At 55.7% G+C, this 22,857-nt stretch overlaps 1 protein-coding gene across 1 annotated transcript in view; it reads right to left on the bottom strand.

Annotated features, from left to right (window-relative positions):
• Nucleotides 1-347: 347 nt before the first annotated feature.
• Nucleotides 348-22,857, bottom strand: part of WDR1 (WD repeat domain 1) — a 44,252-nt gene continuing 21,742 nt past the window's right edge. Inside the window, exons 6-15 of the mRNA XM_033213749.1 lie at nucleotides 15,268-15,345; nucleotides 14,923-15,003; nucleotides 14,344-14,577; nucleotides 11,124-11,211; nucleotides 9,751-9,907; nucleotides 8,099-8,186; nucleotides 4,862-4,972; nucleotides 3,745-3,918; nucleotides 3,295-3,439; nucleotides 348-1,511 (exon numbers count right to left, since the gene is read on the bottom strand). Of these exons, the coding sequence (XP_033069640.1) occupies nucleotides 1,405-1,511; nucleotides 3,295-3,439; nucleotides 3,745-3,918; nucleotides 4,862-4,972; nucleotides 8,099-8,186; nucleotides 9,751-9,907; nucleotides 11,124-11,211; nucleotides 14,344-14,577; nucleotides 14,923-15,003; nucleotides 15,268-15,345 (1,263 nt within the window). The 3' untranslated portion in view covers nucleotides 348-1,404. The remainder of the gene's footprint in view (nucleotides 1,512-3,294; nucleotides 3,440-3,744; nucleotides 3,919-4,861; nucleotides 4,973-8,098; nucleotides 8,187-9,750; nucleotides 9,908-11,123; nucleotides 11,212-14,343; nucleotides 14,578-14,922; nucleotides 15,004-15,267; nucleotides 15,346-22,857) is intronic.

A 22,857-nucleotide genomic window follows, 5' to 3' on the forward strand; every position in this document is an offset into this window, starting at 1 on the left:
TACCTGAAAGCTATACAGGCTGCTAAGAATCTGAGAAGTAGATGGGATGTAGACATCATCTGGTCCAGTGTTTTCAGTTGACAAACTTAGGCCCAGAGAAGCGCAGGGATGTGACCCAAGTCACAGGATGATCTGGCGGTACGGCTGGGAGCAGGAACTGAGGGTTCCAGCCCCTTCTCTGGGGTTTCCCTTCCACCACACGATGGATCTGACAATCCTGGGTTCCAAATATTTCCTGCCTGAGGCTGCAGGCTGGTAAGACCCCTAAAGCCATGAAAATTCCACAAAGGTTCCTCCCCAACCAGCCGCCCCACATACCCCCATCACACAAAGTCAGTGATCCACAATGAAGAGAAAAGATATTTAATTATTTCTCAGGCTAATCTCTTAAAGCGCTCAAAGTGTTTTCACAAGTGCAAGGGGAGGGATTGTTCTCAGCCAACATTTACCAGTGATTCCGACACACGCAAAAACACTCCCAATCACGGTGCTTTATACTTACTTTTAATTTCTGCACTGAAAAAGAAAAGGAAAGTAAAAACGATGACAGATTAGTTTACAGTGACTTCATCTTAGTCCTTAAATTAACCTTTGCTCCTGAGAGCAGAAGAGGGAGAGAAAGACAGGGGAACATCAAAGCATGATGGTGAAACAGTGACCAGGACACCTCGGTCTGGCTAACAAGGGTTCTAAAAACCTGGACATGGTGCCGTCAACACACTAGTTTGTAAACACTGACAGGCAACAGTTAAGATACATTAAAAAAAAAAAAAAAAGAAAGAAACCAAAACAACCCACAATTCCATTCTTAAAATCAAGCACAAAATCTGACAAGGAAACATATCCAGGGGTTGTGTCCCCCATCTGATCAGGAGGTGGCACTCTGAAGGCAGCCACACAGTGTGAGTCACACACTAGGGAGAGACAGACATCTGCTCAACACAGAATTCCGGCTTTGCTGAACTGCAATGCATATTCCCTCTTCTCACTAGTACAGAAATGTTCTGCAGGCAGGAACGTGAGCCCCCCCGGCTCACTCACCTGTACAACCTCCCCTGACAGACAGTGAGAGCCACGGCGGGGCCAGGGGCTCTGTGTGCTTTGGAGGCTACTGCCTCTGGAATGTTCCGCATTCTCAAGGTTTGGTTGGGCTGTGGGTTTTAGTTAAGCTCCACACATTGTTTAGGTGCTTGCTTTATTTTTCATGTGCAAACTGTTCCTGTCTAAAGCTTTCAGAACGTATACAGACACCCTGCAGAGATGAGGGTCATGACGGGGCCCTCCTGCCTTTTGCGGTGGGGCGGGGGCATGGGGGCGCGTCACAGAAATAGAGAAAGGACATGTTCCGCTGCAGTTAAACTCTAGTCCCTGATTCGGTCCATCCAGAGGCGGGGGTGGGGCTCCTCAGTAGGTGATTGTCCACTCCTTGACAGAGGCGTCATGGGAGGTTGTGACCAGTGTGTGCTCGTCCAGCCAGGCCAGGCTGCTGACATGGTGCAGCCGGTGTGCATCTGGGAAGAAAGGGTGTGATTTAATGAAAAGCCAAACTTCTCTGCATCTATGTACATCTTGGACTAGGAAGATGGGACAACCTGGGCCCTCAAAAAAATGGCCATGATCATTGTAACTCAGGAGTCTGGCATGGTGGCAGTGGGGCTGAATTCTCTGCGTGGCACTCCTGAGCCCTGGGGCGGGGTACCTCTTTTTCATGTGCTGCAGGGTAATTAGCTGCATCCCTGGCTCCACCTACAGATACCAGTGGCTCCCTCTCTCCAAGTCTTGACAACCAAGTTCCAAGGGAGTGAAATAACAATGTCTTCTGTATAAAAGCGATGACATGCAGACAACACACAAACAGCTACACCGTATCCATGCCCTATTAAAATGGGGCAGGCATGACAACCAGTAAGAGGCTGGAAAACACAGGACTGGGGGGGCCACTGACTTTCCCCTCTGTGACAGTCACACTGTGGGTGACCAGATTCGATTCCCCATCATCTTGCCTCCACCCACCCGAGAGGCCAACAGTGAGATGGTGCCTGTGTGCTTATGGCTCCTCTGCGGCTGGCTCTGCCCATGATGCCCAGGGAGGCTCCCAGCTGCAGGCAAGGGGGTTCCCACCAGCTCTCTGCTCCCCAGGTCCGGGAGGCCCCCAGCCCTGCCTAGACAGGGTAAGATTCAGCCCCCACCCCACCTGGCACGGCACACACCCTGATGCAGGAAGCCTTGGCCTACGGGTGGCCCAGGAGCGCCTTCAACCACCAAGCATGACTTGGCTGTAAGACCAGGCTTTAGTGCTCTGTCCACATCACCAGGCTGGCTCTTTTCCAGGTGCAGAACTCAACTATCTGTACGACAGCCCGACGCCAAGGTCACTTGGTCACTTCATGTTTGGTGGCCTGTGACCCCATAGTGAAGACACAGACCCCGACCTCCTACTCTCTATCCGACTAGCTCTTGCTGTATTTTTTTCTGGATCCATTTCATTCATGAACTTGTTTGATTCTCACTACCAGACTGCCGACTGCATTATAAACCAGGACGGACATTGAAACCTGCTTTGTGTCTCCTCCCTTCCAGACCGGGCTGCCTTCCCTCTTTGCCTGCCCCACACCTGAAGCCTGCAGCTGGGGAATGGGCTCTGGGGGTAGGCTAAGACATTTTTAAATAGGAAAGGACCCCATTAATGTTTAACACAAAAGGATATCTTTAAGGAGAATGGATGAGGGGACTTGACCACACACTAGGAGGAGAGTGGTTGGGGGGCACATGGGGAGGGGAGGGTTTGGACAACACAGATGATGCCTCCACATACGTGCGCGGCCACGCGAGGACATCATAACCCCCACAGGGAGAAAGATGACATGCAGGACTAAATAAAATTGACTGTTACAAATCATTTCACCTGTTTCCTTTTTAAATGTGGCTACCAGGAAATTTCAATGCTACATGAGGCTCACATTATACATTGGACGTGGCTGTCTTAGGGAGGGCGAGACCCTGGTTCCACGTGGGATTTAAGGGGTGGGTCTGGGAAGTGAAGACGTCAAAAGTGAGACCTTCACTCAGCTCAGCAGGTGTCCTGTGCATGGGGCCCCCATGGTTCCTCAGTACAGCCAGCCGTGCAGCTGGTGTTTGCTGGAAGGAAGGAGACCCACACCTCTTCCAGGCCACCTGCCTAGAAGCACAGAGGCTACTTAGCCCTGGGGACCGCAGCCAGGGGATAGCCCGTGAGTGGCCCGTGGAGCCCTGGACCATCGGTGGTCCCTGCCAAGGCCTGGGGGCGGAAGTTACCTTGGATCTTGACTCTGGTTTCCGGATCACTCAGGGTCCAAACATACACCATCATGTCCATGCCACCGGAGGCAAAGTGTTCATTGTCTGGGGACCAGGCCAGGCAGACGATTTTTGCATGGTGTCCATAAAAAACATTGTTCTCCTAATTGCAGGTTGAAAACAAGAGAGGTGGCAGGTCAGGTTCAGGCCACAGTTGCCTGTATCACCTCGCTTATCCCTCAAGGCGACAATGGGGACCCAGGTTTCTCAGGCACTAACTCTATGCCAGCGACCCCTGCAAACCCACCGACTCCTCAGAAGCATGGCATGAGGCACCTGCTACTTGTCGAGGCAAGAAAGCTACAACTCAGACAGGCTCAGCTCAAGGTGACCAAGTCACGGATATTAACCTCCCACTGCCAACTGCACTGCCCAGCACAGGGACAGAGAAGCCCGCCACCCACTCACCGAGTAGCCGTCAGCAACGCTGAACACTGTGACCACCTTGCTGGCGTCACACACCGCGAGGAAGGCGCCATCGTGAGAGTAGGCCACGTCGGTCACGGGGCCCTTCGCCTCTAGGAGCTTGCCCTCATCCTTCAGCGTGGTGCCCAGGATGGAGTACAGGCGGACGTTACCATCCTACGGCAGGGACAGAGAGGAAGTGAGCCACCCCCGAACACACACACCACACCCACCCTTTGTGAAGGGAGGGGTTGAGGGCTTAAGAAAATGTGCTATTCCCGCTAACTGCTGCTCCGCTGGGCCCATGTCAGGCGCTGGGCATAGCTCTTCCCATGGATGGGCCTGAAACCTACGTAGCTCTATGAAAACGGCTGTCGGTACCTCAGGGCACTGCTGGTCTCCTGAAGCCCTTAAGCTGGCTGGTGGAGGGAGCCACTCCATGCCCTGGTCACATCCGGCACCTGAAGGACCGGGCAGCAGCCAGACCCACCCGGACCCTAGCACGGAGGGCACTGCCACGCCTGCTGCAGGACTGGGTTATCGGAGGGCTGCCCTCCAGGGCTGGGGAGTGGAAATGAGCTCTTCTACAAAGCACTCAGGACTTGGCAAGGCAGACTGTGACCGGGCCGCACACACAAATTCAAGGGTGCCGAGGCCGAACTCAAGGGAAACTGTAAAATGCCTGGTTAGTACTGCACCTTGAAGATGCTGGGAAATTTCTGTCACTCTTCATTTAACCTATGAGCCGAGCCCAGACCCAGGGGATGCCGTTCCTTCATTTCCTGACCTGCTACCCTCTTGTGCTCCCCCCACCACTCATGAGGCTGGCTCTGAGACCCAGCTGTCCCCTCCTCGGTACTCTCCTTACCTCACCGTCCAGTCTTGTGGGAATCCGGACAGTGAGGTGGGGGGAAGTGCCAAGGAGGGCAGGGGAAGGCTCCAGCTCTGGGTGGCAGGAGGTGGCTGGGCCCCAGAGCAAGTCCCTCGCCCCCACCGTCCCCATCCTTCCCCTGACCCCTTGCCTTCCCTGAGACAGCCCAGGTACTCACACAGCTCAGACTGTCCCCAAATCACCCAGATACCAAGGACAGAGAGCATGGGGGAGAGGAAAGCGCCTTACCACACCCCCAACCGCCACTGTGTCCCCGCCGGGGTGCACTGCCACAACTTCGGGCTCATAGCCGGGGTTGTCGATGCTGAAGCACTTCCTCTGATCCTTCAGCAGGACAATCTGCGGCACACACAGGCAGCTGGTCAGGCAGTCCAGCCCTTCGGGACAAAGCCCTCAGTGGCAGGAGGGGCGCGTCCCTGTCAGGGCTCACTGGAGTTGGGTTTGGCTCCGTCCCCAACCTCTTTGCAGGGCCACCTGGGGCTCTGAGCCACACCACCTGGACTCAGTCCCAGCCTTGTGACCCTCAGTCAGGTGGGGCAAGAAACACACCTAACTGTGACCATCACTGTCATCACTATATTACTTCCACTGCAGTCACCACAGCACCACCTCTTGGAAAGTCAATTGGCCTCTGAACTTTAGTTCCTCCAGACAGTGAGGGAAATAAGTGCACTCCACTGAACAGTGCTCCGAGGCGTCAGGAGGGCGGGAGCACCCAGGGCAACAAGGCCGCAAAGCAACAATGCAGAAGTAGATGGCACACGGGATCCTAGGTTCTGGCTTCTTAGAACAAAAGAAACAATTCCTCAGCGTATGGTTCTCCTACAGCCCGGGGACAGGAGAACCTCGTGGTGCCCAGAAGACACAACACGGGCACCCAGCTGCGGAGCGTCCGCCTCGGACTCCAGCAGACTGGCAGTGGAGCTGGAACGCTCCAGTCTACAGACTGTGCTCCCCAATCAAGCATGATTCGCAGGGGTAGAAGGGCAGATGGCAGCACAGCACAGTGGCCGGGAGACCAGTGCCTACTCCCTGGGGCCAGGGTTGCTTCTCCTGATGCCCCAAGCCCACTGGGAAGCATGCACCCCTCATGGTGGCTGCCACACCAGCCCCGCACTGCCTTTACTTCTGACCTGCTTGGCGAGAGGACAGAAGACCGTCCTCAGAGTGGGCTGAGCCACGCTGGTCAGCCCTCAGAACTGCCACGGTGCCAAGTACTCAGGTGTCTGGGCTGCAGTGGGGACGCCCACACGGCACACTGCTGACCGGGCAGGGCTCCGAAGACTGACAGACCGAGGCTTGACCCCAGCACAGCTGCTTGCTGGATGAGGGGACAGCCCATAACCAACCTGGGCCTCAGCAGCCAGTGGTGCCTGGCTGTCATGAAGACAGGAGTCAATGTTTAGAGTAAGAAAGATACTAACAACAGTAAACAAAAACAGCAACAGCCCCTGGGCATGTGCCAGCGCTCTGCTGTGAGTGTTCCAGCCCCACAAGGCAGGGATCGGGTTCCCCGTTTCAGAGGAGAAAATGGGGTACAGCGCTTATGCTGCACACCCAAGGGTCCAGTTACCACGGGCTGAGCTGGGACTCGCCCAGAATCCAAGCCTCGGCACCCGCACTGGGCCTTTGCCTCTGGTACGTGCAGCAGAGGCTCTGCAGCGGGGGCCTTCCTTCTTCTGTCTCCCCTTCTTGTCAATTCTTCCGGTTCTAACTTACTCAACTGCTCCCAGACAGAGTGGCCTTCATCTCTTGAGTTTTGCCTTTATCCCAGTGTGCCCCTACCCAAGCCACCAGCTGTCACGAGGGCAGGCAGCCTCCGCCCCTACCCTCTGGGCTTCTGTTTCTGCATGGATTGTGGGTGGATCGGGATGAATGGTAGCAGCGCCCTGACTAAAACCTACTACCGAAGACGCATCTCTGTCATCTGCTTGGCTCTGGGGGTGGCCTTACCTACTCACAGGCGAGGAATGAAGGCTTAAGCATTTGCCTGAAGCTTTGTCTAACATGAGACTTGAACCTGGTTGTTTCCTGATCTAAAATCCCAGGCCCCTCCCAGTACCCTCCTAACCCTTTGACTGGTGACAGGGAGCTCTGCAGAAAATTCTGACCCAGAGCAGGGGTTCCAGATGCCCTGGGAGGACTGGGTGATTAACAGCAGATCAGACAGAAAATGCCTCACAAGGAGGTGGAGGGACCTGTAGCCTGTTCCCCACACAGTACAACCCTACCGGGGACCTTTCTAACCTCTTCGGTGGCCGACGCCTGCTGGGCCTGTCTGAACATCCTCGTGGGATCCTTACTCTCAGCCTCAGGTGAAAGGATGGCCTAAGATGACCACAACTTTACAGATGAGGAAACTTGGGTCTGGAGACACAGGGCACTCCTCCCTAGGCCTCATCCCCTCACCCACAAAGCCCCATGTGCAGACCCCTTGGCTGGGAAGAGCTCTGCTGTACAGACAGGCCACCTGCCGGCCTTCTAGAACTCTGCTTTGTAGCGTTTCCCCCAGGCCCCGAGGCACTCCATGTGTGGATTCCCTTTGCACCTCCCCACCCCCACTGGCTGTCCAGGCTGTTTGCAATAATTACTTGGCAGGGATTTCTTATTATCTAGGACACAGAGAAATCCACTCACTAAAGCAATTAAGTTCACAAGGCAAAGGAGGGCTGGAGGGTCCTGAAAACAGCTTTCTTTAGCAGGGCTCGCCACTCATGCCAACAGGTGCCCCTTGCCTTCCCCGGTCTACATGCCAGCAAGCCTAGGCTCGCCAACAGATAATATCTTCTGCAGAGCAGAATTCTGTATAAAGCGAGTCAGGCTTGGGTCTCAGGTGGCTTTGGTCCAGATATTCCAAAGGTGTGCAGGTGGCCCCGCTGTCTGGGGTGAGAAGCCAGGCTGGGGAGTCAGGTGCCACCCTTCTGCATGCGGGAAAGTACCAAGCTGCTCTAGGCCTCAGCCTCCTCATCTGTAAAAGGAACCAAGATGGTGCGGGGAGCCTTACATGTACTTCCTCATAATCACCTGGATCTGTGAGTGCTGGGGATGGGAAACTAAGGCTCAGAGAGGGTGAGGTAAATGCTGGAAGTCACACAGCTACAACGCAGCAGGGCTGGGATGTGTACTGGAGCAAAGGCAGGCCCACCTCACAGAGTCTCTCATAGACCTTACAGGCTGACGGGCACGCAGAGTTGTCTGAGGCTAAGAGACAAATCCCAGCTCTGCCCTCTGACCAGCTGCGGCCTTGGACAACCAACTTATCCATTCTGTGCCTCCATTTCTTCATCTGTACAACTGACAGGATGGCAGTGAGGATTAAATATGTGAGATCCCTTGGTGCAGTGCAAATGAGCGCTCAACCAAAACACTGACTAGAGCAACTGTCAAACGGGACACAAGTCAAATTCAGCAAGCAGGCACCACACAGCTGCAGGCTCCGACCCAAACACTAAGCCAGGTCCCTACCTGCCCAATGCACACAACCACGGCGTATCCCCCGGGGCCGACAGCTACGCACTTTGGTTGAACATCAAGTTTCACAACTCCTTGTCCGCTGTTGGAGAGAAAGGAAGCACATTACTGTGACACTGCAGCAGCTCAGTGTAGGTTTGCATACGTAGTTACTGTTAAACCACAACAATCTTGCTCCTTAGGAGAAGGAAATTCTACTGCCATCTACACTGGAGAGACTTGCTAAAATAAGGGATGGTGGCAAAAAAATGACCCATGACTCTGGTGCAGAGATTATAAATCATAATGGGGGCCTGGGTGGGGGTGGGAAGGAGTGGTGGGAGGCAGTGAAGGGCATCGTTTATGCTCCTATTTATCTGTGGTAAGCCCTCATTACACCCAGATGTGGCTTTTGTCCCCCTGTTGGCTCAAGACTCTGGAGTTTACTGAGCACAGACAGAATTGAGCTCTGCTCCCCAAACTGGATGGGTAACTTTTAAGAATCCATTCCCTGTAATGGGTGAAAATCACGTTATCTTTAGCCTTGGCCAATGCCACCAAAACTTGTCCTAGAAAGACTCAAACACACAAACTTCTTGAAAACTGAGATAATCAAGAGAATTTCTGTGTCACTGGGCCAAGTGTGGCATCCCCAAAGGCTCCGCAGCAAGGTCACCAGGCCAAGGCTGGCTCTGTAAGGACCTTGCCTGGGGTTACCTGGCCCAGGGAAGATCTTCATGGGACGTGTGAAAGAGTGGGGTCACCACAGGGCACTAGGAAGAGGACCAGGGCCTAGATGCCTGGGCTCTGGGGCCACTTCTGCCACTCATCGGAAGGCCCAATTTATCTACAGATGCCCAGTCCGCCAGGCAGGCAGAGTCTGTGCAGCAAGGACAGCACATCTGATAGGAGCTGCGTGCTATATCCTGTGCCAGGCTCCCATCAACAGGCCCCGGGAGTCCCCATCTCTCAGGCAACACAACCTAGGCAGGACTACTGGGTCACAGAGAGGTCTACACAAGAAATGTAGGGCCAGAGGAGGGGTCAGACCTGGGTGTGGGGACACTGGATGTGCAGTAGCCTTGTCAGGGCCTGGAACATTTCCCTTTCAAGTCTCTCCAACTGCATTTGGGACTTCAGATCACTTACAAACTGCTACTCTCCTAGCTCCACTGACTGCCAATCAAAGGCCCAAGAGTAAAAACAAACAAGACATTGTCTTTTAACCAGATCACTGTGTGCCCATCTCACCCTTGAGCAGAAGGGGAATGCTGTCTTGTTCTCAGCACCTGCCCTGTGCCAGGCTCACCTAACCCACAACGGCCTGAGGCAGGCTCCACTGTACCCGCCTTTACTGATGAGCAAAGGGAGACAGGCAGAGACCGCAGCAGGTTCCTGAAGAACAGGACTGTGATCTGCTGCCCCTGCTTCCAGGGCAGAGTCCACACCTGGCCATCGTCTTTGGGCAAGAGCATTACCCAGACCACTTGGATCTGTAACATAGTGCTGGGCTCAGGGCCCAACAACAGGAGAACAATGCTGGGGACAGGGCGGGAGAGATGAAAGCAGCAGGTGAGGCATCCTCCAGAACAGGAACTGCTGGTGGCACAAGCCTCAGCAGGGAGCTGAGGCTCATCTGGGACCCCCGCAGACCCAAGCACTCTCACCTGTAGTCCCGCAGCGTGAGGCTGGTGTACCGCACGGTGTCGTCCATGCTGCAGCTGATCAGCTGCCCCGACTCGTCCACGGTCATCCTGGACACCTGGTTCGTGTGGCCCTTCCCAGCGAAGGAGTCGTTCTCCCCCGTCTCTGAATCCCAGTAATGTAGAGCAGGGTTAAGGAAAAGCCCAGCTCCCGGGACTGCTGGGTGTTCTCTCCAGTGTGGCTTCAGTCCTAAGATTTTCCGTTTACATCAACAAATGAGAATGTCATTGCAAACGGATATAACCATTCCCCCCTGGGAAGCCAGCAGTGTTCACTGTTGACATGTTCTTGGGAAGGGATATCGAAGTGTGGGTGCACCACACAGGGACTGGGTTGCAGAAAGGGAGCCATGCTGGAGGCTCACTGGAGACCAGAAAGCCGGGGAGACTCGAGTTCCTCTGCCACTAGTTATCGGGCAGGCACACCCCTCCACCCCCACATTTCTTTACGTTTTGGGGGCAGAGGGTGGCATGTCTGCCCTCCTCTCCCAGCACTGGGGGAGTCCTGGACAGTCCCTCTGGGAGGTACAGCACATGCAGACCAGAGCTGTCCACACAAAAGGCAGTCTCCAACATGGCACGGTGCTCAGCGGGGGCAGCAGGACAACGCACAGCAGGTGCCTTCATCAGCAATTTGTGTGGGCCTCCCTGCCCAAGCACTCTGCAGATGGTGGCTCCAAGATTCAAGACAGCCCAGTGAACAGGGTGTCATCAGCTCCAGGCCATGCAGGAAAAACACAACAGAAGCCCCCATCATCGGGGAGAAATCAGGACTCGTTTAAAGAAACCAAGACAAGGACTTACAAAGGGGACACAAACACCTCCAGGGAACATCACTGAAGGGCCACAAAGCACTTCGCAGGAGCTCCAGCCCTGGCTCTGCGGACCACAGGCTGCGTGACTCTGGGGAGGGCACGTCAGCTCTCTGGGCTCCAGTTTTCCTATTTTTAAAAAAAGGGGACCCAACGTAAGGGTGTCCAGGTGCTTGTGAATTCTAGGAATCAAGAATCCCACCGTGTGGAGTAGGGCCAACGTTGGCACCAGCTGCCACTGGCAGCCCAAGCTCAGGGCCGTTAAGCCACACTCTCAGGGTTGCATGACAAGAAGGGACTGACCAGGTCGGAGCCGCCCGTGGCTTTTCCTCAGCCTAAGCCCTGGAGCTGCCAGGGCCCCATGTGCAGACAGGCCACCCCCTAGAGGCCATACTGGTCAGAAGAGCGTGTGGCTGTGGCTGCAGCTGGAGCCACCTGGCTGGCCTGGCGTCTGGCACCGTGGGAACAGGAAATTCTCCTCTAGAGCCAGTGGCTCCGGAGCCAGCTCTGTGAGTCAAAGGATATTAATGTGTCCGTCGTGGCTCCCAGAGTAAATGTAGGACTTGCCGCCGTTTTTATGCACCGTCAGACACTGGATGGATTTACTGTGGCCCTGTGGAGGAGATGCACCGGGCAGGTAAGCTGAGGACACACTGCCCTGCCCTCTGCCACCCACTTTCTACCAGCGAAGCTTCTGGGTAATAGAGGGGGCAGATGCCCCTCAACCCATGGCAGTGCAGATGTTCTGAGGCCCCAGTAGCCCCAGCTGCCTGAATGCATGGCCCACAAGCCCTAAGAAACCTTTCCAAAGCTACCCAGTCACCTACAGACCCTGCCCTTCATTCCCCTCCAAGGTACCTAACCCAGACCTGGGCCCAGACCTGCGTCTGACCAAGGCCCAGCACCTGAACAGCTAACGTGTGCAGACATGTGGCCTGCATCCAGCCGACTAGCACCCGTCAGGGTGGAAGCCGCAAGGGGGTCAGTCCAGGAGGCCTTCAATGGCCACACTCGCTTCAGGCCCTGGTTTGTGAGGTTTCTTCTCTCTCCCTGCCCAGGAGTGCTGGCCCTGCTGAGGGCAGGGGTCTCTCTGACCACTGCAAAAGCCCAAGGCTGTCTGTGAACACTGACGCTCCTACCCTGACCTCCCTGACTGCTACAGTGGAGGGCACACAAGGCTGGTCTACAACCAGACAGCTGCTTCCAGAGGGAGGCGTTTAGCTCTCAGTATCTAATCCTGGGACAAAAATAATGGCTGGGGTGCAGGCTCTTCATGCCTCTCCCCTGCAGAGGGAGGCCAGCCCCTTTCCTCTGAGCTCAGAGATTCTCCGCAGGAATTCTTGATCTCTGTGGTATGCCACATGGTGCCACAATATGGCATGGATCTTTGGAGGCAGGTCTCCTTGGAGATAAGTACACAAGAGTTACCAGTGGGACTGGAGAATGGGCAACGAATGCAGCTACTTCCATCTTTTCCAGAGATGTGGGGAAAAATCATCACATGCCCCAGTAAGAGATGCTGAGCTGGGCTGCCTCCTTCCAATGTGGCATCCCACCAGTCCCGCTCCTTACAGTGTGGACCTCAGACCAGCACAGCCCTCACCAGCAGGGCTCAGGCCCACCTTACTGCCGAATCAGAACATGCACTCGGCAAGAAGCCAGGAGACTTCTGTGCATGCTCAGTGCCTGGAACTCACCAGAAACACTCCCAGCCCTGCCCAGAGGCCCACAGGTGTTCCTTCTGGAGACCTCCCTGTAAACTGAGTGCCTCTGGGGCGTCAGCAGCCAGCGCTTTTTAGAGCTCCCAGGTGGTTCTAACATGCAGCCTGGGCTGAGACGGGCTGCTCAACCCCACTGCAGCCCAGATCAGCACCAAACACCAGCACCAGCATGACTCACACAGGTGTGGCATTTGAGAGTTGGGACGTGGGGATTTTGATAACTGGCCCTTGGGGTTTTTTTTGGTGGAACGGTGGGATGGGATGCTGGTTGTTTTTTTGGGACATGAGTTTAGCCACGGTGGCAGGCCAGGTGCACCGGCCCCAGACAGTTGGCAGCAGTGGTATTAGAAGAGCGCTCTCAGGGCAGCCCCACCAACAGACACGGGATGGCAGACCTGGGGGCTGACACCTGGAGAACACCATCGGGGATGGCCCACGGGAAACTGCTTTTCTGGGCAGTAGCGAAGCCTTACTCACTTGTGTACAACTTCTCACCATCCCGCTTGGAGGCCCACTGGAGCATGGTCTCGACAAGAGCCCTCAGCTATCCCAGGCAACAACCTCCTCGGCCCCATGCTGTGCATGCTTTCCTTTTTACACTCATCACCCTGGGCTGTGGGACCAGCAAGGAGGCGCTCCCGAGGAACCTCTATCCTCAGGGTCACATCTAGTGAGCCTTTATGGCTCAGCCTTTCCCATCTCAGCAATGCTGCTGCCCCCACTGCCCCGGCACAAAGGAACCGTGACTCTATGCATGAATGCTGAGGTGACCTGGTCCTTAGGAATCACACACACAACGTTAAGGAGGCCCTTTCCTCGTGGGCAAACTCCCCTGTAAAATGGGGATGGTGATTCTAGCAGCCCCTCCTAGAAGCTGTGGTGTGAAGGAGCCACCGACAGCACAGCACGCTGCTGGGTGCACAGGCCCGGGAGCTGCTCCAGGCTGGCCCACGCTAGCCCTGCAGGGTTCGCACCCTCTGCAGAGGCTGGTCCCCAGTGCTCCATGGCAGCAGGCTGCAATGGGTGAGGGAAGTGCTGGGGTTTGTCTCCCCAAGTGGCTTAAAGCAGGAACCCGAGAAGGTTGGCTGCTCGGAGGAAGTGCATTGTCCACTTCCCTTGATACTGCAGCTTTGAATAGCAGGAGAGGTCACCCACCGTGGGCCACCAGCGCTGGGAAAACCTGACTCGGAGTTCCCAGCAGATGCAGTATGGGAAGCAGGGGCGGGTGCTGCTGTCAGAGCAGGCCCTGAGGATACGGAAGGGACCCCTGCTCTGGCTCCTGTCCAGGTGCGAGATTCCCAGAGGCATCAACTTGGCTGGTGTGGATGGAGGGAGAAGGCAGGACCCCTCCAGCCAATGGAATACAGGGAGCCTCTGGCTCAAGTGAATCCTTCCAGGTTAGGGTTCAGCAGCAGGTGCCTTGCTCCTCCCCAGGCTGGCATTCTGGGCCTCCACACCTGGGCCCCATGCATGATTCTAACTCCCTTTCCTCCTGGGTCCATCGCTCCCTCATGCAACTCCAGTATCTCCTTCACATCATGCCCACATTCAAACCCCAGGCAGCGCCAAGGCCCAGGCCCAAGGCCACCTGCTCTTCCTCCTCCTCCTGCCCCTGGACCTCCGCGATGCCCCCTCACCCGCCCTGGCGCTCAGTGAGCTCCTGCTCTTGCCTGCAGTCAGGTGAAGCACAGGCTGCGTACTCCCAACTCAGGGAAGGCCAAGCCCTGCGGGAAGTAACCTCTCTCAGCAGCTGGGGGCGATGGCCACTGCCCTCAATCCCTAGGCTTCAGCTCTTACAGTAGCTCAAGGGGAGCTTGGCACCTGGCCCACCACCATGGCTGAACTCATGTCCCAAGAAAGCAACCAGCATCCCACCCTTCCACCAAAACCCCAAGGGCCAAGGAGGCTTGAGGACACCTCTCTAGCTTCCACCTGGCCTTCCCTCGGTTCCCCTTCCTTGCTGGCCACACTGGGCTCTTCCCTGCCCACCCAGGGGACAGAGCCTTCCCCAGGGCAGGCCTTACCTTGATGACGCGCAGGGGCTTGCTGGGGTTGTTTCTGTCCAGATAGTTGATGTACCCGGACAGGGAGACACTGAGCAGGTGGTCCTTCTGCCATAGGCAGCCCAGCTGCTGGTCCAGAACCGTGGAGCCCATGGGAAACGTGCTGACCACGGAGTTCACGTTGACGTCCCAAATCTTGGAAGTTTTGTCCCCAGAAGCAGAAAGCAAATGGGTGCTGTCGGGACTCCAGCTGATCTATTCAGAGAAAAGCACTGTGTCATGTGCCAGAGGACTAGACTGGAGAGAGACCCTCAAAAGCAGCTTGTCCACTGCCACTGTTTGAGTAGGACAGAAGGTGCCCAGAGGGGGTGGGACATGAGTGAGGCAAGGACAAAACCCGCCTCCAGGTCTCCTGCTCCAGCCACTACCTTCTCTTCACCTCACTGCAACCTTAAAGCTTTTCTGGGCAGAGGCATAAAACCGCCGTGACTTGTAGTCCCTCATTTCAAGTTTTTGTCTAACTCCAGATTGAGTATGGATGGACTGACACATGGACTCGGCCAAATTCCCACCACCAGGCTGGGAAACACTCATACTCACGGCGTAAATCCCACCGTCGTGGGCCTTGCTTCCGCCCAGCGCGCACACCTTCTCCCCAGTCTTCCCGTCATAGATGTATATCTTCCAAGAAATAACAACATGGGGGTCACGTGTGTGTAAGCAGTTTCTCCATGGACTGTGGCTCTAGAAAACGAGGGCTAACAGACTGAGCTCCCAGTGTGGTTTAAAAGCAGACATGCGTTTACTGGGCTCTGACGACACGTCTGCAGAGAAGGGGAGGGCGACGTCTAAGTTCTGCATGTCAGGACTAGCCTGTGGCTCTGAGCGGTCACTGGAGCAGGCAGACAAGCCAATCCCCGCCCTAAAACCCATCCCAGGTCTTACCTGGCCGTCAGCACTGGCTGTGGCAAATCTGTTTCCATCAGGAGAGAATCGCACACAGTTGACAAAGCGGCTGTGGTCCTGCAGGAAAACAATTACCTGCCTGGTGAGGGGCCACAGGCCTGACTCTAGGTTCAAGAATGCTCTATATGAAATACAGTCTGCTTGTAGCTCCAGCTGTTCATCAGTGTGAACTGTCAGTCCACTGGAAAATGTTCGGAGCTTAAAAAAAGGTCCCGGGCAGTCCCTCAGTGGAGGGGTAGGAGTCTGCTCCAGCCTCTCTGCCACACTGACCGCTTTACCTGCTGGGAAAGCCGATCAGCTCGAGCCAAGGCAGACCGCCTCCAACTATGCACCCCTCAATGAGGTGTCCCCAGCAGCCACCCTCTTCCCTCTGGGCTCTGAAAGAGCTCAAGCCCCAATCCTTAAGCTTCATGATGGCTGAGACCAGGAGGCCTCTTCCTGGAGGCCCCAGCCCTGTCTTGCTCTGTTGCCCAGGCTGGAGTGTACTGGCTCAATCTCAGCTCACTGCAAGCTCCGCCTCCCGGGTTCATGCCATTCTCCTGCCTCAGCCTCCCGAGTAGCTGGAACTGCAGGTGCCTGCCACCACGCCTGGCTAATTTTTGTATTTTTAGTAGAGACAGGGGTTTCACCATGTTAGCCAGGATGGTCTCGATCTCCTGATCTCATGATCCGCCCGCCTCGGCCTCCCAAAGTGCTGGGATTACAGGTGTGAGCCACTGCACCTGGCCAATAATTGACTTTTAAACATAGTTAAACAATGATTATGCCCTCATTGAGAACAAGAGCCTAAGTGACAAAGGGGAAATGACATGAATTCCAGGGGCAACTCTGTTACTCGAATAAGGAAATGAATGCATTCTTTCCTCAGTCAACAAGAGTCTGTATCAGAGAATGATCCTCTAAACAAGCAGTCGCAAAAATGCCAACACCTGCCCCGCCCTCTCGCTGCCCACCTGCAGGCGGCGCTAACGCAGCAAGCGCACATCCAGTGCTACCAACTCTCGGCACAGGAAGGGCTTGCTGCTCAGTGGGTACGGACACTAACCTTCAGGAAAAGCAATGCAACACAAGGCGGATAACAGTGGATAACCTGCCCCATGCTTTAAGTAAATCATGGACTTAATTTTAAAGCATGAGCTACCTGCGTGGGGGAACTGCATGTGTTTGATTGTGTAATGTTTTCTCTGGGACCCCGTGAGATCTTATTCAGAAATAGGGTCTTTGCAGATGCAATCCAGTTAAGATGAGGTCAATAGGGCGAGCTGTAAATCCAGCAGGGTTTGGTGTCCTTGTAAGAGGGGAATCTGGACACAGATACAGAGTTGGAGCGAAGCTGGAGGCAGAGATGGGAGTTCTACTCACAAAAAGTAACCCCCAGGGCTGTCAGTATCTGGGAAAGACAAGGACTCGGAGGGAGCGCGTCCCTGCCCACACCTTGACTACAGACTTCTGACTTCCAGAGAACAAATTTCCATTGTTTAAGGCACCCAATCTGTGGCTTAACAAACTTTGTTATGGCAGCTGCAGCAGACTAACACATGTAATCAATGCTGCCTCTGACACTCATGTAACAACCCACCAAGGTGAGCTGTGCCCATTTCACCAATGAGGAAATGTAGGCCCAGAAAGAGGAATCAGGTGCTGGGGTTCCCGAGGGTCACTCTCAAGGAAATCGATGTCCCCACAAAGTCCGTCAGAGTCAGCAGAAGATACAGACCCGGTTCAGCCCAGCAACGTCCCCAAGGCAGGCAGCTCTTGTGGAGAGGCCCACTCCCAGCCCCAGAAATCTCTCTAGGCCCAAGAGTGATGCGACCCCAGAGCTGTGGTCCAAAGCAACCCTGGGCTTCCTGCACTTCAAAGATTAACCCATTTCCTTCGGCCAACAACCCAAACTTGCTTCCCTCTGGTGAGCCCTCCCCACTGGTCTTGGTGAGCTGCCAAGACCTGCTCACGGCTGGAGTCAGGCTGGACACAGGCCCAGCAGGCCCCGGCCCTGCACCTGAACCAGGACCTCCCACCTCACTGACCCGTGTTTTAACCAAGATGAAGGCCCGAGAAATCCCACATTCTGACAAGGGGAGTCCCAGTGCTGCTCGGGAGCTACTGAGGGCGACAACAGTCACATTTCCATCCCAGTGGATGAGCAGATTGTCCTCCCTGCCTCATTTCAGGGAGCGCTGTTGTGGGGCTTGTATTCTGTTCTATGACTGAAGGGCTCGTCCTCTGTAGGTTGTGGTCACCGCCCACGAGGAACAGGGATGGAAGCAGCAGGCTGGCTCATTCTGAACTTGGGCTCAGGTCTGTGATTAGCTCATGAGCAATGGGGCTGGCAAGCCCTTTGCCTGCCCCCAGCACCTAGGTGCTGCTAGGCTTGGCCGGGCAATGCAGTGCAGAACTACAAGGCATGCAATACCCAGGCGGGCCCAGGGCTAACTAGGAGATGGAATGGGGGACACGAGACTGCACGGTCGTCTCTGGCTCTGGTGCTAGAGGTCACCCTTCCTTGTGTTTAAGTGCAGTTTCTGCATTTTGCATCTTTAGTTCCTTCTGTACCTTTTCCCCTAGTTCTAAGGCTGGCCTTCTTTGCTTAAACGGTCTGTGTTGTAAGTTTTCTAGCATTTCCAGGTAAGTGAAGTTGGGGAAAGCAGTTTCCCCAGAGGCCCAATCCATTCAGCTGCTGAGAGTGAAAACCAACTTTCCAGATGGGGCTCTGGGGCCCTCCAGAGATGCTTTACCCCCAGAGGGGCCATGGAGAGCCTGTGGGCAAATTCTTCACAAGAGAACATCAGGTCCAGAGCGGCGGGTAACTCAAGCCACATCACCTGCACGAATCTGGTCTCCAGTTTCCTGTCCAGAGCTCTCGTCTTAGCTGCGCTGGCCCCTGGGCCTTGGGCAGGTGCTCGGCAAGCCTAGGGGCGCTCCAACCCAGAGCCATCCCAGAGGTCAGATCCCTAACTCCGCGGGCCCATTTGCAACCCCCTTTCTGTTGTTACTCGCCATCAGGGAGCCATCACGCATTGAGGGCCGGTTCCCGCTGGGGTTAGCTGATGGGGCCCACCTCCTATCTGTGTCAACATGGCCCATGGTCCCTTGTCCATGTCAGCCCATAGGGTCCACGTTCCCTGTGTCAAAGGGCCTCACAGGGCAGTTCTCAAGAGGGCTGCAGGAAGGAACCAGCTGGGGTGAAGGCAGTGGTGGGAGGGCCTGAGGCAAAGCCCTTCCAGACCCCCTGTGGGTGGGGTGGACAGGGGTGTATGCATAACTACTCCTTCCAGATGAGGTCACACAACCTTGCCCATGACATAACCACAGCTCGAATCCTAGACCTCTGACCGGCACATTGAGTTCTCTCGCTGCCCAACTCTGCTTCCTCCGCCAGCACAGCCCCGCCTTGCCGCTGACTTCGCACTGGCTCCTCCACGCCAGCCTGAGCTTCCTTGAGGTGCAGTGGGCCATGGAGATGGCTGGGCCTGGCTAACCCCCTGGGTCCTTCTGACTGAATGAGTTAAGAACTGAGAAAAGAGCTCACTCCAAATGCCCGAATCACCCAAACCCAGATGAGTGGGTGGAACAGTGGATGCTGATGGCTCTTGCTACAAACTGGAGAAAACTATTCAGCCACTGTTCAATTCCAACCTGTAACAAGTGCCAATTTCAGTGGCTCCCTGAGGTTAAAACATGGACATTCCTACTCCAGTTCCAGGTCACAGAAGCAAGGACACTCCTGCTTGCCCAAACCCCAGGCCCTCAAATCCGAGTCTGTGCTCCACCTCTGCCAGCGCCCCAGCGCCTCCCACAGGCTCTGGGAGGGTGGTGTCATGTGTCCCTCCCTTGCCCCAGAACCCAGCAGGGGCAGGGGAGGGGCCTGACAGTCCAGGGACGCAGATGCCCCTTGAGTAGCTCATCCTCATCACCTTTTCCTGCACCTCGAGCCAAGGAGTCCAAATGCAGAGACTGATGTCTGCTCCCTTCAAAGGGAGAAGCTGCAAAAAGCCCATTAACCAAAAAAAGCGAGGGCTAAAAATAGCCCTTTCCACAGGGAGGCCAGGCCAGTGAACAAAGAGGGAGAGGGTTTGGGGAACCTCCCAGGGAGTTCAGGGAGGTTCTGCCTCTGTCCCACCCCAGCCAACCAGCGGGGCTGCAGCAGTCTCTCAGTCCAGCCTCATCCCTGGTGGACACCCCACGGTGTCTGGTCCACACCCTCTTGCCTGTCCTCCCTTGTAGCCAAACACACAGCCAAGGCTGACCCGTAACAACGAGCCCCCCTCCCTACAATCCTCACTTCCTCCCACCAATATGTTCCCTTTCACCACTGAGGAAACGGAGGCTTGAAGCACTCAGGTCATAATTAAGTACCACACCCATGTCCACATCAGAGGGACAGAGCACTACAGGCCCTAGCTGGCCTGTCTCTAGCACACACACGCTCATTACCTACCTGGTCAGCTCAGGAACCCTCTGGGAGCCCACCCCATTCCCCCCAGCCTCAGCTGACCCTGTACACAAGAGGACCACAAGCCCACCCTTAGGCTGTTCACATGCCTATGAGCTGGTAGAAGGGGACAGGCTCTCTCCCCATGCCCACCCCCACTCCACACAAGCCCAGCACGGGGCCTCCACGGCCCTTGGTCAGTGGGTGTTCCCAAAACACCTTTACACGGTGACCTGTGAAGCTGGCTCTGGCCCCCATCCTTCAGCCCACCCATCCCTCCGAGCAGACTTCCCTGCAAAGTGCCCTGGGGCAGCCTTGCAGCCCCAGCCCACTTAGCTGGGCTCAGGGGCATGAAGCAGCTCCCCACCCGCCTGCCTCTCCCATCACCCAACACGGGTCAGTTCAGTCACCATGTTCCCTGGAGAACAAGGACCATGTGAAGAGACAAGAAGCTCATCCTAACTAACCGTCCTTGAGCCACCTACTGGCCATGTGACCTGGGCCAGGTCACCCTCCCTGCTGTCAGCCCCCAGTTCTAAGGAGTCAGCCAACAGCCCAGTGAAGAGCAAGGCCAGCCGGCAGGAGGGGTGGCGCATGCTGAGGACAAGGGAGGGGGTCCTGTGTACCCATCACAGGGCATGGCCCAGGCAGCCACCATACACGCCAGAAAGGCTGAAACATCTGCTCTCTGCCCTGTCTTGAGTAAGGAAATAGGAAAAAGAAAAACCACCAGAAACCTTGCCTGTTTAGAGCTCAAATTTTCCTTATCTATCAGTAAGGCAGCACTTCTGATAACAGCCACAGCTGAGGTTTCCTGCCCTGCTTGGCTCCAGCCTCACGTAGGAGAACTATGTGAGGTGCCAGGCCCCCACAGGGCAGAGGCGATGGACAGAGGGAGCAGCAGAGGCGACGGAACAGAGGGAGCAGTGGCACCCTAGTGAGGGAACCCAGGAGTCCTCCGTGCTGAACATTTTCCCACCTAGCATCACAGCTTGTTACATCTGGCAGTGAGTTCTCAGTTCCACAGCATAAGGCTGAGCCCCCAGGCCGACATGCTGCTCTAAGTAACCATTTCATGAGACACAAACTATCCGGCGCACCAGCAACTCCTGGGACCTGGGACATGGACACAGCTGTGAGCCACACTCCAGAGGGGGCGTGTGGTCATCCTAGACCACCAACCGCTCACCCGACTGGAGGAAGCAGACAGCCAGAGAGGCAAAGAACCTGGCCCAAGTAATGTGCATGGCGAAGGCAGACAACAGAGAGAAACTCAGTGGGGCCTTGAAAGCCATCCAGGAGTGCCTATCCCAGGAGCCTGCCTAGCATGAAGACTTCCCCGTGGGTAAGATGCAGGGAGGCAGGGGGGATGGTCTCGCCACCTCCCTTTTTCAGGCCACGGTCAGACCCTCCGAGGGGAACCTACCCCGGGTTCGCAGAACGCCAGCGCTGGAGACCAAGACTGCTGTGCCCAGTCCCCGTCTCTTTTCAGAAATGTTCTCCTGACATCCCGGGAGTTACTTCTGCAGGTCACCCACCGAATCTTCAATGTCACTGGGTAGGGATGAGCCGGCACCTGGGCCTATTCCAGGTCAAATGTTCCTCCACCCCCATCTTCCTGGAGCCTCACTCAGGTTCAGGCAAATGAAGACCAAAGCTGGGCTACGGTCCCTCAGGAAGAGGGACACACAGGGGAGCCTGGCTCCAGCTGGGCCGGGAGTCCACACTTGCTCTGCACAATGGGCTCTTCAACAAAAAGGAAAAGCCATGTGACCCCCGAACACGGGCCAGCGAGATGAAGGTGGCCTCCCGGACTCCACAGGCAGGGCCCCTCGTTTTCCTCGGAAATAACTCCACAGGAAGGGTCCCTCATTTTCCTTGCGAATAACTGCTTGCATTTCAGCTCAGGCACAGCGCCACGGGAGTTCTGCTTCAGCTTGTACTGAAACACCTTCAAAACATGCCTTGCTCCTTTTCAAGGCAGCAGCTCCAACTCGACCCAGCTGGTCCCTCCGCAGTCGCATGCCAGGCCCTCTCCCACCCAGGTGACCAGGGAAGCACCTGCCACCCCACCTCTGCACCCCCAAGCTCAGGCCAGTTTCCTGGTCCCGGCCACATGGGGCCTCTGCGGGGAGTGGGTGGGGAAGGCGCAGATGAAGACAGGCCCGAGCTGCTGCCACAGCCCAGTGGCTCATTCTCTGGAGGGGAGAGGCAGCAGGCAAGGCCACCATAGCCCCAGCGCTGGTGCCGAGGCAAAGGCAGCCCAGACCCAGTCGTCATGGGCTGCGGAATGAGAGATCTGGGTTTTGAAAAAAGACACACTGCTGTGCGGATTCCACAATAAGTAGAACTTAATTCCCTCTAAAATAAAAAATGCCCACATATACTTGAGTTTTAAAAATCTTTTACTATAAAAGGCTCAATTAATTCCTAAGAACTTCCACATCCCAGGCTTTCCGACCACATCAGAAGAGCCCACATACGGAAGGAAGCCCAGCAATGCTCAGCCCACCATGTCCTCAACCCCGGCTGTGGCTGGGCCTCATGTTAGCACTCACGCCTCCTCTCACTTCCCCCAGCCTGGACGTGCTCCCTTTCTCTGGGGTTGGTCCTGGAGGGTACGACCGCAGCTTTCCTCTGGGGTCCAGAGGGCTTAAATGTAGATACACACCAAAGTGTATCAGCAACTCAGAAGGTATTTGGGGGCAGGTGTGGGGTCCCTGAGCACCCTTCCTGTCCTTCCTATGCGGGGGCAGTTGAGTCCGCACAAGTCTCCTGAGCATGTGGATGGTCACTGCTGCCTCTCACACCCTCCCTGCGGCTGAGGGTGCAGCATGGAAGGGTCACTGTCACCCTGTTTCCGGAAGGGCCCAGAGGCATGACTCGCCCGAGGGGGGCAGAGCCAGCTAGCTCTGTGCCAGGCCACAGCTTTTTCTATTTCTCCCAGGTCCTCAGGTAGGGCCCATGGTTGTGGGTTCCACAAAAGACTTCAAGACACATGGTGGTATCCACCCTGGAGCTGGGCTAGCTGGGGAGACATTTCTACCCAACACTCCTGGGCCAGGGCTGTGGGGCGAAGTCCTTTCTGAAGTTAGAAAGGACAACTAAAGAGAAAGAGTGTTCTGGCCAAGCCCCCA

The sequence above is a fragment of the Trachypithecus francoisi genome, unplaced genomic scaffold (assembly GCF_009764315.1).
Source record: "Trachypithecus francoisi isolate TF-2019V2 unplaced genomic scaffold, Tfra_2.0 Lachesis_group1, whole genome shotgun sequence".
Taxonomy (NCBI): domain Eukaryota; kingdom Metazoa; phylum Chordata; class Mammalia; order Primates; family Cercopithecidae; genus Trachypithecus; species Trachypithecus francoisi.